At 37.4% G+C, this 13,064-nt stretch overlaps 1 protein-coding gene across 1 annotated transcript in view; it reads left to right on the top strand.

Moving 5' to 3' along the window:
• The first annotated feature begins 4 nt into the window (after positions 1 to 4).
• Positions 5 to 13,064, top strand: part of CIR1 (corepressor interacting with RBPJ, CIR1) — a 40,158-nt gene continuing 27,098 nt past the window's right edge. Inside the window, exons 1-7 of the mRNA XM_004774365.3 lie at positions 5 to 181; positions 5,588 to 5,682; positions 10,043 to 10,116; positions 11,457 to 11,467; positions 11,554 to 11,618; positions 11,991 to 12,039; positions 12,769 to 12,886. Of these exons, the coding sequence (XP_004774422.3) occupies positions 110 to 181; positions 5,588 to 5,682; positions 10,043 to 10,116; positions 11,457 to 11,467; positions 11,554 to 11,618; positions 11,991 to 12,039; positions 12,769 to 12,886 (484 nt within the window). The 5' untranslated portion in view covers positions 5 to 109. The remainder of the gene's footprint in view (positions 182 to 5,587; positions 5,683 to 10,042; positions 10,117 to 11,456; positions 11,468 to 11,553; positions 11,619 to 11,990; positions 12,040 to 12,768; positions 12,887 to 13,064) is intronic.

Here is a 13,064-nt window from a genome sequence, read left to right on the forward strand (position 1 = left end):
ACCGCGGAAGTTCCCGCTGCCCCTGGCGGCGCAGTTCCGGTTAGGCGGCAGTGTTTGTTTACGTTACTTACGGGTCCCGTAGCTACCTTTTCCCACGTTAGGCTTTAAGATGGGGAAATCTTTCGCCAATTTCATGTGCAAGAAGGACTTTCATCCCGCCTCCAAGTCCAATATCAAAAAAGTAAGTAAGGGAAGCCGGGGAGGGTTCTGGCCCTTGGCGTCTGGGTTCCTAGGGGCTTCTGGAGTTGAAAGTGGTGGCGTCTCTCGGATTCCTAGGATAGTCGCCTTCCGAGGCCTGAAGCCCTGCTCTTCTCGCACCTTCTTCTCCGCTGAGAAGCTCGCTGACAAAGCTGGCCCTCGACGCCTGTGTTACATCAGCCGGAGACGGGCAGCCTTCGTCTGTCGGCTTGTCAGCTATAATGTAGAGCTGTAAGATACGAAGAAGTCTGATCATAGGATTCCTCGTTACTTTCTCAGCTGATTCTGGTTTTGTCTTTTCGGATCCCAGGGATCGTGGCTTCTGAGCTCTGCCATCCTTTCCAAATGTGATTCCCTGTTTAAGATAAATCTTTTTTTTTTTAAGATTTTATTAATTTGAGAGAGCGCGCGCGAGAAGGAGAATAGAGGGAGAGGCTGAAGGAGAGGGAGAAGCAGACTCCCCGCTGAGCAGGGAGCCCGATGAGGGACTCGATCTCAGGACTCCGGGATCAGGACCCCAGGGCAGACGCCTAACGATTGAGCTACCCTGGCGCCCCATATTTAAGATAAATCTTAAAACGGAAATAAAGTCACTTCTTGCTTCCTCTTTTTATCCCACCCGATAATGTAGCCTCTGTCAGATGACCTCTTTGAAGTTTGGCTCGTTATTTAACTTAATATTTTTTAATTGAAGTATACACAATGTTACATTGGGTTCAGATGCACAACGATGTTTGACTTTATGTATGTATTTGCTTATATTTTTTTAAAGTAATCTCTACACGGAACGTGGGGTTTGAACTCACAACCCCCGAGATCAGGAGTCACACGCTCTGCGACTGAGCTAGCTAGGCGCCCCCGTTTTGGCTTTTTAAATAATCAGTTACAGGTCAGCTGAGTGCAGTACAGAAAAACCCTGCTGAATAGTGTGGCAGTGGAAAGCAAAAGTGGTGAAGTAGGAAAAGTCTGACCTTGGAATCAGACCTGGATTCTAGTTATTTCGGCACACTTTAGTCCTAAGACCTTACACAGATATTTAATATCCCTATCCTCAGTCTCCCAACCTGTGAATTTAAAGTGACCAGTTTCGGGGAGCCTAGGTGGCTCAGTAGTTAAGCTTCTGCCTTCCTTTTTGGGTCATGATCCCAGGGTGGTGGAATCGAGCCTTGCCTCCGGCTTTCTGCTCAGGGCCAGTAAGCCTCCTCCTCCTTCTCCTGCTTCCCCTGCTTTCGTTCACTCTCCCACTGTCAAATAAATAAAATGAAATCTTAAAATAAATAAAATGACCAGTATCAGTTACCTTGACTTGAGAAATTGTTTTGAGGACTAAACAAAGGTATTTTGAAACAAAGTACCTAGCACTGGGCCCCACATTAGAAGGATTGCTCAATAAAATGTTAATTGCCCCTACACACAAACTTATTTATAACCTGCTTCTAAAAAACATGTGTTTACCCAGAGCTTCATCCTTGGCCTATGCCATATTTAATATGCTTTTCCAGACAATCACATCCAATTCATGGTTATAACTACTCCCTCTTTACTCCAGACTCAAATCTACGTTCTAAATTTTCTCCCCCAAGCTCAAGGTACCTCAAGACAGCTATATACTAGACAATGCCATCTTGGTATATTACAGGCATCTCAAACTCAATATATCTGAAATGGATATATCTTTTATCCTAAATCTGCTCTTCTTTTTATACTTCATGCTTCATATTAGTAAGAAGTAGAGGTAGGAACACAATCCTTCATCCTGACACCAAAGCCAGAAATTCAAGATTCCATATCTAGATAGCTAATAAATTGTCTTACCTTCCAAATATCTGTTGAATTCATCTCTCCTCATTGTCACTACGGCCAATTTCATAGCTTAGACCCTCATTGTCTTCCGCCTAGACTGTTAAATTTCCTAACGGATTTTTCGTTGTTGTTGTTCCAGTCTTGACCCCATTCTATACATAGCTATCAGAATAATATTCTTTTAATTTGACAGTTTTATTGAGATATAATTCACATACCATATAATCATTCACTTAAAGTGTACTATTCAGTGGTTTTCAGTTTATTCTCAGACTTGTGCAGTCCCCACCACAATTTTAGAACATTTTCATCACCTCCACAAAAAACCTGTTCTTTGTTAGTAGTCTCTCTCCATTTGTCCTTAACCTCCTGTGCTCCCCCTCCCTGGGTAACTACAACTTGCTTTCTATTTCTGTAGGTTTGCCTATTCTAGATGTTTCCTGTAAATGGAATCATGCACTATGTGGCCTTTTATGAATCATTTCTTTTTCTTAGTATAATGTTTTAAAAGCTCATCCATGTTGTAGAATGTATTGGTATTGTATTCCTTTTTATTGCTGGATAATTCCATTGCATGGATATAGCACATTTTATTTATCCATTCATCAGTTGATGAATATTTGGGTTGTTTCCATAGAGTGGTCTTTTTTTATTTTTTAAGATTTTATTTATTTATTTATTTATTTGACAAGCAGGGGGAGTAGGAGAGGGAGAAGCAGGTTTCCTGTTGAGCAGGGAGCGTGATGTGGGGCTCAGTCCCAGGACTCTGAGATCATGATCTGAACAGGCAAACACTTAACGACTGAGCCACCCAGGCACCCCTGAGTGGTCTTTTTAAAGCACAAATCTTATCTCTTTTGGCTCCCTGTTAAAATACTGCAGGATTAAGACTTAGTTATCTGACTTAAATTTATTTTTCCTTCTTCATTCCCTATTGCTATCCTTCCTCAGATTTTATACTCCAGCAACACCAAACTACTTAATTCCTATTTTACATGTTTGGGATTTTGTCTGAGTTGTTCCCTCTACTGATAATATCTTACCCTGTTTTTTCCTTGGCAGAATTTTGATCCTCTTCAAAACCGTGCTTAACGTGTATGAAGTTACTTATATATGGGGTTATTTGTGGAAGCAGAGTTTAAGCAAAAGATTGGAAATCTCTTAAATGCCCATCAGTACAGCAGGAGACTAGTTAAATAAATGATGGGATAACTCCATGGTAGAATGATATTCAGTGCCGCCTACCCCCAACACCAGGAAAGCTTTTATTTACTGATCTCGGGTAATTTTATTTATATATGCATTAAAACATCTTTGGAAAGATGTGTAAAAAATTATAACCTTGGGGTACCTGGATGGCTCAGTCATAAGCATCTGCCTTCGGCTCAGGTCATGACCTAGGATCGAGCCCCACATTGGATTCCCTGTTCAGCTGGAAGCCTGCTTCTCCCTCTCCCACTCGCCCTACTTGTGTTCCCTCTCTTGCTGTGTCTCTCTCTCTCAAATAAAATCTTTAAAAAAAAAAAAAAGAAAGAAAGAAAGAAAGAAGAACGATAACCTTGGCTACCTGCAAACGTAGTTACTTAATTTAAAAACTAACCTCTAGGGGTGCTTGGGTGGCTCACTTGGTTGGGCCACTGCCTTTGGCTTGGGTCATGGTCTCAGGGTCCTGGGATTGAGCCCCCTGTTGGGCTCTGTGCTCAGCAGGGAGCCTGCTTCCCCCTCTGTCTCTGCCTGCCTCTCTACCTACTTGTGATCTCTCTCTGTCAAATAAATAATTTTTTAAAAAATTAACCTCTAGGGATGCCTGGGTGGCTTAGTTGGTTGAGGGTCTGACTCTTGGTTTCAGCTCAGGTCGTGATTTCAGGGCGGTGAGATTGAGATGGAACTTCTTGTCAGGCTCTGTGCCCAGTGGGGAGTCTGCTTCAGAGTCTCTCATCCCCCACTCTTGTGAGCGTACTCTCTTTCTCTCTAAAATAAATAAATAAATCTTTTTAAAAATTTAACTTCTAAAAACCAAGACTTGCTATAAAGTATTCCATTATACCAGACTTCCTCCTGTCCTCTAATCCCTATCGTGTTCTATTTATCTTATGCATATTTTTCTTATCCTGATACCAAACTTTATTATTATTTATACAATTCATTCTTCTTATTATGAAATAGCTCGAACATACAGAAAAGCTATATGATTTTTTGTTATCAGATTCTGAGCATTTTGAAGGCAAAAGTGCGTTATATTTTTATTCCAGTCCATGGTACTCCTTATGTATTGAGATTAGTACAATAACTTTGTAAAGCCTAGAGCTTTAAATAAATGGTAGTTATTCTGTTAGAAATAGTATGTTATTCATTTGAACGTTATTATTAATGTGTTACTCTACTAGGCAGTGACACCCTGCATGTCTTTGTTGGAGCTGTTTTCACTTTGAGCTATGGTGAAAATTCCAGATGTGATTTTTACTGCTTATCCCAAGTGTAGGGTTTTTTTTGTACTCTAACTTTACGTTGGTAAGTATGAAGTCAGTGGAAGAAACTTTAAGGAAACTTACAACAAAAGAAATTTCTGGTATTGCTGTCCCTGAAGACTTCCTTTTCATTTCTGTTTTTGCTTTTATTTCCATATGAATTCCTTCTTGTCCACATCTCAGTGTCCCCTTAGAACCTTCCTATTTCATCACTACTCAAATAGTTTTGCTTCTAAAATTGAGCAATGGCAGTCTTGTCCTACACCCTCCTCGCCACACCTATCTTCCCCCACAGTTAATAATTATAATTTTATCAGTGTAAGTATTTGTCCTCCCAATTTATGTTCTTAAAACTCAGCATATTTGAGAAAAAGTTTTGACTTGATATTTACATTGAATGGTTGTGAGATACTGTGTCCTTCACTTCACTCTAAAAGCAGTGGGAAGGCATTGATACCTTTTTACCCAAGAATTAACCTGATTAAGTATCTTCCCCTAAGTTGTGTGGGCTTTTTACCTCCACCACTTTTATAATTTTGAGGATTTCACATAGGGACACATTCATCCTGTGGTTTGGTGCCTTTGAGCAACTCCAAGACATTTGATACATCTCTGTGTTCTCTCTGTTTCCTCTCTTGTCTCTTCCCCTTTTTCTACAACTGCCTTTCAATTTCTTTTCTTTTTTTTCTTTTCCTTATCCTCCATTTCTCCTCTTTTGGAATGTCTGTGTTACCCATTGGCATTTGTGGGCATTAGTTATTCCTACTGGTTGTGCCCTAAACTAGACATGTTCCATATAGAGAAATGGTCATTCTCTTTTCTGAGATAAGACTCAGACTTATCTTTTCTGAGATAAGACTCAAGAAGCTGTTGTACAACAGGTGCTCAAAGTGGTTCTTGAGTTTGATATTTTTGCCTGAAAGTTTAGCTGTTTAGAATGACTACATTTAAGGACCTGTATCAAGGCACAAATCAGACTTTTTAGCTGTTATTTTGTGGTGATGTAATTACGGCCAAAATGGGTTATGCTGTAAGCTATATATGATAACATTTTATATTTCATTATAAAGAAAAGCAAACTTTCTATTTAACTTAAATTTTTTACTTCATTAATTTAGGTATGGATGGCAGAACAGAAAATATCATATGATAAGAAGAAACAAGAAGAATTAATGCAACAATATCTTAAAGAACAAGAATCATATGATAATAGGTAAGAAATTCCACTATGCTAGTGCTTTTATTTGTGTGTGTGTGTGGTTGGCTTTTTTAAAAATTCAGCTAATTTACATATAATGTATTACTAGTTTCAGAGATAGAGTTCAGTGATTTACCAGTCTTATATAATATCCAGTTATTACATCATGTATTATGCAGTTGCCTGCCTTCCCTCCAGCAACCCTCAGTTTGTTTCCAATGATTAAGAGTTTCTTATGGTTTGTCTCACTCTCTGATTTTGTCTTGTTTTATTTTTGCCTCTCTTCCCAATGATCATCTGTTTTGTTTCTTAAATTCCACATATCAGTGAGGTCATATGATAATTGTCATTCTCTGATTGACTTATTTTGCTTCTATGCTAGTGTTTTTAGAATAAACAATTGCATGAGAATGATCACTTATTAAATCATATATTAAATTAGCTTTATTGAATTGAATGCCCCAGTGATAGGATTCTATGTCCTCTGTACCCTCTTTACTCTTATATCTGTACACTGCCACTTTTTCCAACCATATCCATAATTCACATAAAACATAAGTTAAGGGGCGCCTGGGTGACTCAGTGGGTTGAGTCTCTGCCTTCGGCTTGGGTCGTGGTCTCCTGATCCTGGGATCGAGCCCCACGTTGGACTCTCTGCTCAGTGGGGTGGCTGCTTCCCCCTCTCTCTCTGCCTGCCTCTCTGTCTACTTGTGATCTCTCTCTGTCAAATAAATAAACAAAATCTTAAAAAAAAAAAAGTTAATGTGACTCCATGTACAGTTTATAAGCAAATCCCAACTTAGGTAAAACTTGGAAGAACAATGAAGTCTATACTCAAACTACTGAGACTGCTTGCAGAGATATTTCTTTAGCATACACTGAAATAAAGGGATGCACAGAGCACCTTCAAGAAGTAAAATGAATTGTGTCTACTTGACCTACATGTCATCGATCTGCTAAAGGCAGGATCATAGCTAGAGTCCTTTATTGGTTTATTCCAGCGTAGTATCTGCCCTTTATGTGTTGTCATTTTATGGTTGTTTTTTTTTTTTTTAATGATTTTATTTATTTATTTATTTGACAGAGCGAGCAAGAGAGAGAACATAAGCAGGGGGAGTGGGAGAGGGAGAAACAGGCTTCTTCCTGCCAAGCAGGGAGCCTGCTGTAGAGCTTGATCCCAGGGATTCTTGACCTGAGCCAAAGGCAGATACGTAATAGCTGAGCCATCCAGGTGCCCCTCATTTTATGTTTATATTGCCAAGTCTAACTCACGCTGGTTGCTCTTGGTTAATCAAGCAAGTGAATAGTGCTACTTTAGTTATATAGACCATACTTTCTTCAGTTCATTTCTGTTCTTCATCAAAATATGGAGCATAAGTACTACTAAACTGTTACCGAATATTCTCTTTAAAACATAGCATATCAGGGGGCACCTGGGTGGCTCAGTGGGTTAAGCCTCTGCCTTCGGCTCAGGTCTTGATCTCAGGGTCCTGGGATTGAGCCCCACATCAGGTTCCCTGCTCCATGGGAAGCCTGTTCTTCCTCTCGCACTCCCCCCTGCTTGTGTTCCCTCTCTCACTGTGTCTCTCTATGTCAAATAAATAAAATCTTTAAAATAAACAAAATATATCAAGAGAGAAATTACAGAAATATTTCAGTTTCAATTAAGTACTTTTAATTACAGAAATTTTTAGTTTCAATTAAGTACTTTCCTCACTAATTCTATATAATCTGGTTAGCTTAATTATTGAGTACCTACTTTCATGCAAGACAATAAATAGCAGTGGGCCTCTTTGTTATAGGGGTCTATAAAAAATGTGATACATGGTTTGTCTCAGTTGTATTGTTTGTTTGTTTTAATTAAGTAGGCTGCATGCCTAACATGAGACTTTTTTTTTTTAAAGATTTTATTTATTTGACAGAGATCACAAGTAGGCAGAGAGGCAGAGAGAGAGAAAGAGGAGTTAGTAGGCTCCCCGCAGAGCAGAGAGCCCAATGCGGGGCTCGATCCCAGGACCCTGGGATCATGACCTGAGCCGAAGGCAGAGGCTTTAACCCACTGAGCCACCCAGGCGCCCCAACATGAGTCTTTTAACTCGAGCCCCCGAGATCAAGAGTCAAGCGTTCTACCAACTGAAGTAGTCAGGCACTCCCTATTTATTCTTTATCTTAAAAAAAAGTTACTTTATTCTCTTTGTAATTTAATATTTGAAGCTATACAAACACACTGTTTTTCCTTGAACTTTTGTTCACTAATTTAGCATTCACTGGTAGATATTGCCTGCATTAGTTATTATCGTGGTGTTCGAATTTATTCCTCTACATTTTAAAATTTGAATTCCTGTGGAAAGAAGAATTTTCCCTTTCATGTAGTTATTTATTTAATTATGTATTTCTATCAGTATGGATTCAGGGATATTTAGTTAATGGGTTATAAACCAATACTATTGTTACTTACTTTGGTGCTCAGATTGTTTCAGTTTTGGCCTTTGACTGCTCTGCCAGCTTAGCTCCTATATCCAACCTCTGGTAACCACTATTTCACTTTCTGTCTCTATGGATTTGCCTATTATAGGTGCCTCTTGTAAGCAGAATAAAAATATTTGTCTTTGCGTCTGACTTACTTCACTTAGCACAGTGTGTTCAAGATTCATCTGTATTATAGCATGTGTCAGAACTTTTTTTCTTTTTGTGGTTAAATAATATTCCTTTGTGTATATATATACCATATTTTGTTTATGCTTCTGCCTTTGTGAGTAATGCTTCTGTCAACATTGGCATGCAAGTAGTTCAAGTCCCTGTTTTCGGTTCTTTTAGGTATATACTTAGGAATAGATTTGCTGAATCATATAGCAATTCTCTGTTTAGCTTTTAAAGAACCACCGAACTCTTCCATAGTAGCTGCACCATTTTACATTCCTACCAGTCATGCACAAGGGTTCCGTTTTCTCTATGTTCTTACCAACATTTATTATTTTCCTTTTTTTTTATAGTAGCCATCCTAATTAGTGTGAGGCGGTAGCTCATTGTTTTAATTTATATTTCTCTAGTAATTAGTGATACTGAGCTTTCTATGTGCTTGATTTTAACTTCTAAAATAGTGTTAATTTAATATATAATCTGTTAAAAGTGTATTTTGGCTCTAAGTATATGTATTTACAGAGTGTTGGAACTATCACCATAATCTAATATCAGAACATGTTGTACCCGTTAGCTGTTACTTCCCATTCCCACACCCTGTCCCTCTGTCAACCCTAAGCAGCTACTACTTTACTTTCTGTCTCTGTAGATTTGCATATTCTGAACTTGGCATATAAATGGGATCATACATATAAATGGTCTTTTGTGACTGGCTTCTTTCACTTGGTATAATGTTTTTGAAGTTCATCTTTTTTGTAGCATGTATCAGTAGTTCATTCCTTTTTATTGCAAAATAATATTCCATTGTATGGATATAGATCCTGTCATCCATTTCTCTCTCTCTCTCTTTTTTTTTCTCTTTTTTTAACTGTTCTTTATAAATTCCAGTGGAAATAAGAGAAGAATGATAATTATGTAATAGACCCTTTGTGATTGCCTTTCTCAAATATAAGAGGAGATTCTATTCACTTTTTAGCTTTCATCTTTATAATCAGTACTTACTTGGATCTTATGAATTAAAACTTTAACTCAGCCATTCAATTTATTGCAGAGCTTTTTTTTTTTCTTTTTTTAAATTACGGCATATCTCTCTAAACAGAACCTAAACTGGGAACTTCAGTGTTAGGACTATAAAGAAAATGATTTTTGAGGTGCAGCAGACATTGATTCCATCATAGTAATTAACCTGTTGTAAAATATCTTAAACTATTCTCTCCTCTTTGGCCTCATCAAAGAATTTGATTCTCCTATTGACTTTGACTCTTATTACAAGCATTAATTGGATTTGACTTTCTAAAGAAATTCCAGAGAGACTCTTTTTTCCAAAACTGATCCCTCACAATTAAGAAAAAATGTTGGCACTATTTAACTTAATTCCAAATTTGTGCTGGCATATAGGATTTCAAAGCTGTCATTATTTCCATAGCATTTCAAAGTTTAAGAAAAGCATGTGAGAGGGACCGTGGCATTTTTCCCCTTTTCTGTTGGAAGGGCGAAGATCTCTCAGGTAATGAGAAAGTCTCAGAAATTAAAACCAGTTACTAAAGAGGCAGCACTGTTTGAATTTCCATTCATGTACTCCAGATGTAATATGATCAGTGAAGTAAAGTTTTGGAACTTTATCTCTGACAAAAATATTTTCTGTTAATTTCCTTAGGGTTTTGAGAGATGAGGAATGTTTATTCTGTAACTTTTTCCTCCTATGTAAAATTGTTAACTTTCTTGTTTCACTTAGGTTGCTTATGGGAGATGAACGTGTAAAGAATGGCCTTAATTTCATGTATGAGGCCCCACCAGGAGCTAAAAAAGGTACTTGCCTCATTTCCTTTTCTTAGTCTTTGATGTGTTTACAACTAAAGATTGAGAACTATTATGACAGACTTTTTAAAAAAATTGTTCGTCATCTTTCGGAGCTCCTGGGTGGCTCAGTTGGTTGTGTCCAACTCTTGATTTGGGCTCAGGTCATAATCTCAGGGTCATGAGATTAAGCCCCACATGGGGCTCTGTGCTTAGCGCAGAGTCTGCTTGGGATTCTCTCTCCCTCTCCCCGCTTCCATTCTCTCTGAATAAATAAATTTGTATATAAATAATCTTCAAATAAATACATACATACCTAAAGGTTGCTCTTCATCTTTTAAAGTTGCTATTATTCTGTAAATACAATTTTAAAACACTGAAATCAGGGGCGCCTGGGTGACTAAGTGGGTTAAGCCTCTGCCTTCGGCTCAAGTCATGATCTCAGGGTCCTGGGATCGAGCCCCATGTTGGGCTCTCTGCTCAGTGGGGAGCCTGCTTCCCCTCTCCTTCTGCCTGCCTCTCTGCCTACTTGTGATCTCTTTTCTGTCAAATAAATAAAATCTTTAAAGAAATAAAAATAAAATTAAAAAAAATCCAGTATAATAGAGTAAATATTAGAAATAATCGTCTAATCTAGTAATATTTTGTGACTTGACTTTTTTTAATGACTTGAACTTTGAGGAGGAAAAATTGTCAGCATCAACAGAAGTGCACTTATTTTATAAATTTGTGTATACATCTTTAGTCCTGCTTAATATACATATAGATAGCATAATATTCTAACAATGAAAAATAAAAAAGTTTAAAAACTAGGAATTAGGGACACCTGGATGGCTCAGTCATTGTCTACCTTTGGCTCAGGTCATGATCCCCAGGTCCTGGGATCAAGCTCCACAATAGGCTCCTTGCTCAGCGGGAAGCCTGCTTCTCCCTTTCCCCTCCTCCTGCTTGTGTTCCCTCTCTTGCTGTGTCTCTGTCAAATAAGTAAAAACAACAACAACAAAACTAGGAATTAGCATGCTTATTACATACTATCTTGTTCAATATTGTATTTATCCTTTCTGAGCAGAGAGCCCGATTCGGGGCTGGATCCCAGGACCCTTGGCTCATGACCTGAGCCAAAGACAGAGGCTTTAAACCACTGAGCCACCCAGATGCCCCAATATTGTATTTATCCTTTAGAGATTTGAATTTTATCTTATGAAAGAAGAGAAAAGTAAACCAATAATTTCTTACAAGTTATAATTAAATACCATGACATCATAATATAGTATATGATAGTTGACTTTAGTGTTGAAGTTTTTAACTTGAACTCCCTTTTTTTTCTCCCATATCTTTGATATGCAATCAAGAAAACAAAGAGGTAAAGTACTATTTTCTGTGTTTGGATTTACTTGGCAATTGTAATTTTATGGAAAAATTGAAAGACTTCTTACTGAATGTTTTTAGAAAGAAGAAACAGAAGGAGAGACTGAATACAAATTTGAATGGCAGAAAGGAGCCCCCCGGGAAAAGTAAGAGCCAGTTTTCTTTTAAAACGAAATACATATCACTAATTTTATCTAATATCCCATCTTATATTGTCTTTTCCTTCACTAGCATAGGCAACTAATGCTAAAGGTATTTTAGATTATTTGTTTTATACAACTAATTTACTTGATCATAAACTATAATTTTGTATAGTTTTCCATTTTTTAAATCACTAATCATCAAACTGGACAATTAATAAGTAAGTGGTGTTTGGAAATGCTAAATAGATTTCATAGTCTGTGTGTTTATTGAAGTTACACATTTTATAATGTATTTAGAACTATAAAACTACTTTCAGAATAACTGCCGTTTATTAAATTGTTTTTAATACTATGTACATATTCTCTACTTAATAGATATGCCAAAGATGACATGAACATCAGAGATCAGCCCTTTGGTATTCAGGCAAGTGAGCCATATTTTACTTTGTAAGAATAATTTTTATTTAATAAATACTTCTTACAAAAGGTATGTAAGCTGAAAAGGGCTCTGTGGTGTTGATTTGAACCAGATAGTAAAAGGACTAGGAGAGAAAACATTAAATGTAGTAGACTGATAAAATGTTTGTGCTTTCTCTCTCTCTGTGTCAAATAAATAAAATCCTTTTAAAAAAGAAGAGAGGATTTAAGATTAAGCCATGACATAATTCTTTTTTGGTATTTTACCATTTCTTTCTGAATGACATTGTTTTATTGCCACCAAGTAACAGTCAAAACACAATAGGATTCAGCTTAGCTTTTAGGCAGAATTTTAAAAGATTTTAGTATTTATGTTAAATTACCAAATATATTGATGGAGTCTTTCACTGGAAATCTTTTTTTTTTTTTTTAAGATTTTATTTATTTATTTGACAGAGATCACAAGTAGGCAGAGAGGCAGGCAGAGAGAGAGAGAGAGGAGGAAGCAGGCTCCCTGCTGAGCAGAGAGCCTGATGCGGGACTCGATCCCAGGACCCTGAGATCATGACCTGAGCCGAAGGCAGCGGCTTAACCCACTGAGCCACCCAGGCGCCCTCACTGGAAATCTTTTAAAAATGACAGTAATTTAACTTAAACTCTACCAAGAAGTAGAGATTTGAACATTTGTTAGATTCTTACTATCTTACTAACTAAAATAACGTTCACTATTTCTCAGGTTCGAAATGTGAGGTGCATTAAATGTCACAAATGGGGTCATGTCAACACAGATCGAGAATGTCCTCTGTTTGGTCTTTCTGGAATCAATGCAAGTTCAGTTCCCACTGATGGCTCAGGTAAGCACTAGACATGAATTATGTTTGTTTTAGAATTTGTATCAAGGACAAACAAGGAAAGATAATATTTTTCTTAATCTCTCTTGGTATTATTTTCCTTTGTTGGGTTTTTTTTTTTTTTTTTTTTGGACTAAGTCATGTATCCAAAATATGATAGTCAGTGGGAAACTCTGATAAT

The sequence above is a fragment of the Mustela putorius genome, unplaced genomic scaffold, assembly GCF_011764305.1.
Source record: "Mustela putorius furo isolate JIRA1106 unplaced genomic scaffold, ASM1176430v1.1 tig00003869_pilon_pilon_pilon, whole genome shotgun sequence".
Taxonomy (NCBI): Eukaryota; Metazoa; Chordata; class Mammalia; order Carnivora; family Mustelidae; genus Mustela; species Mustela putorius.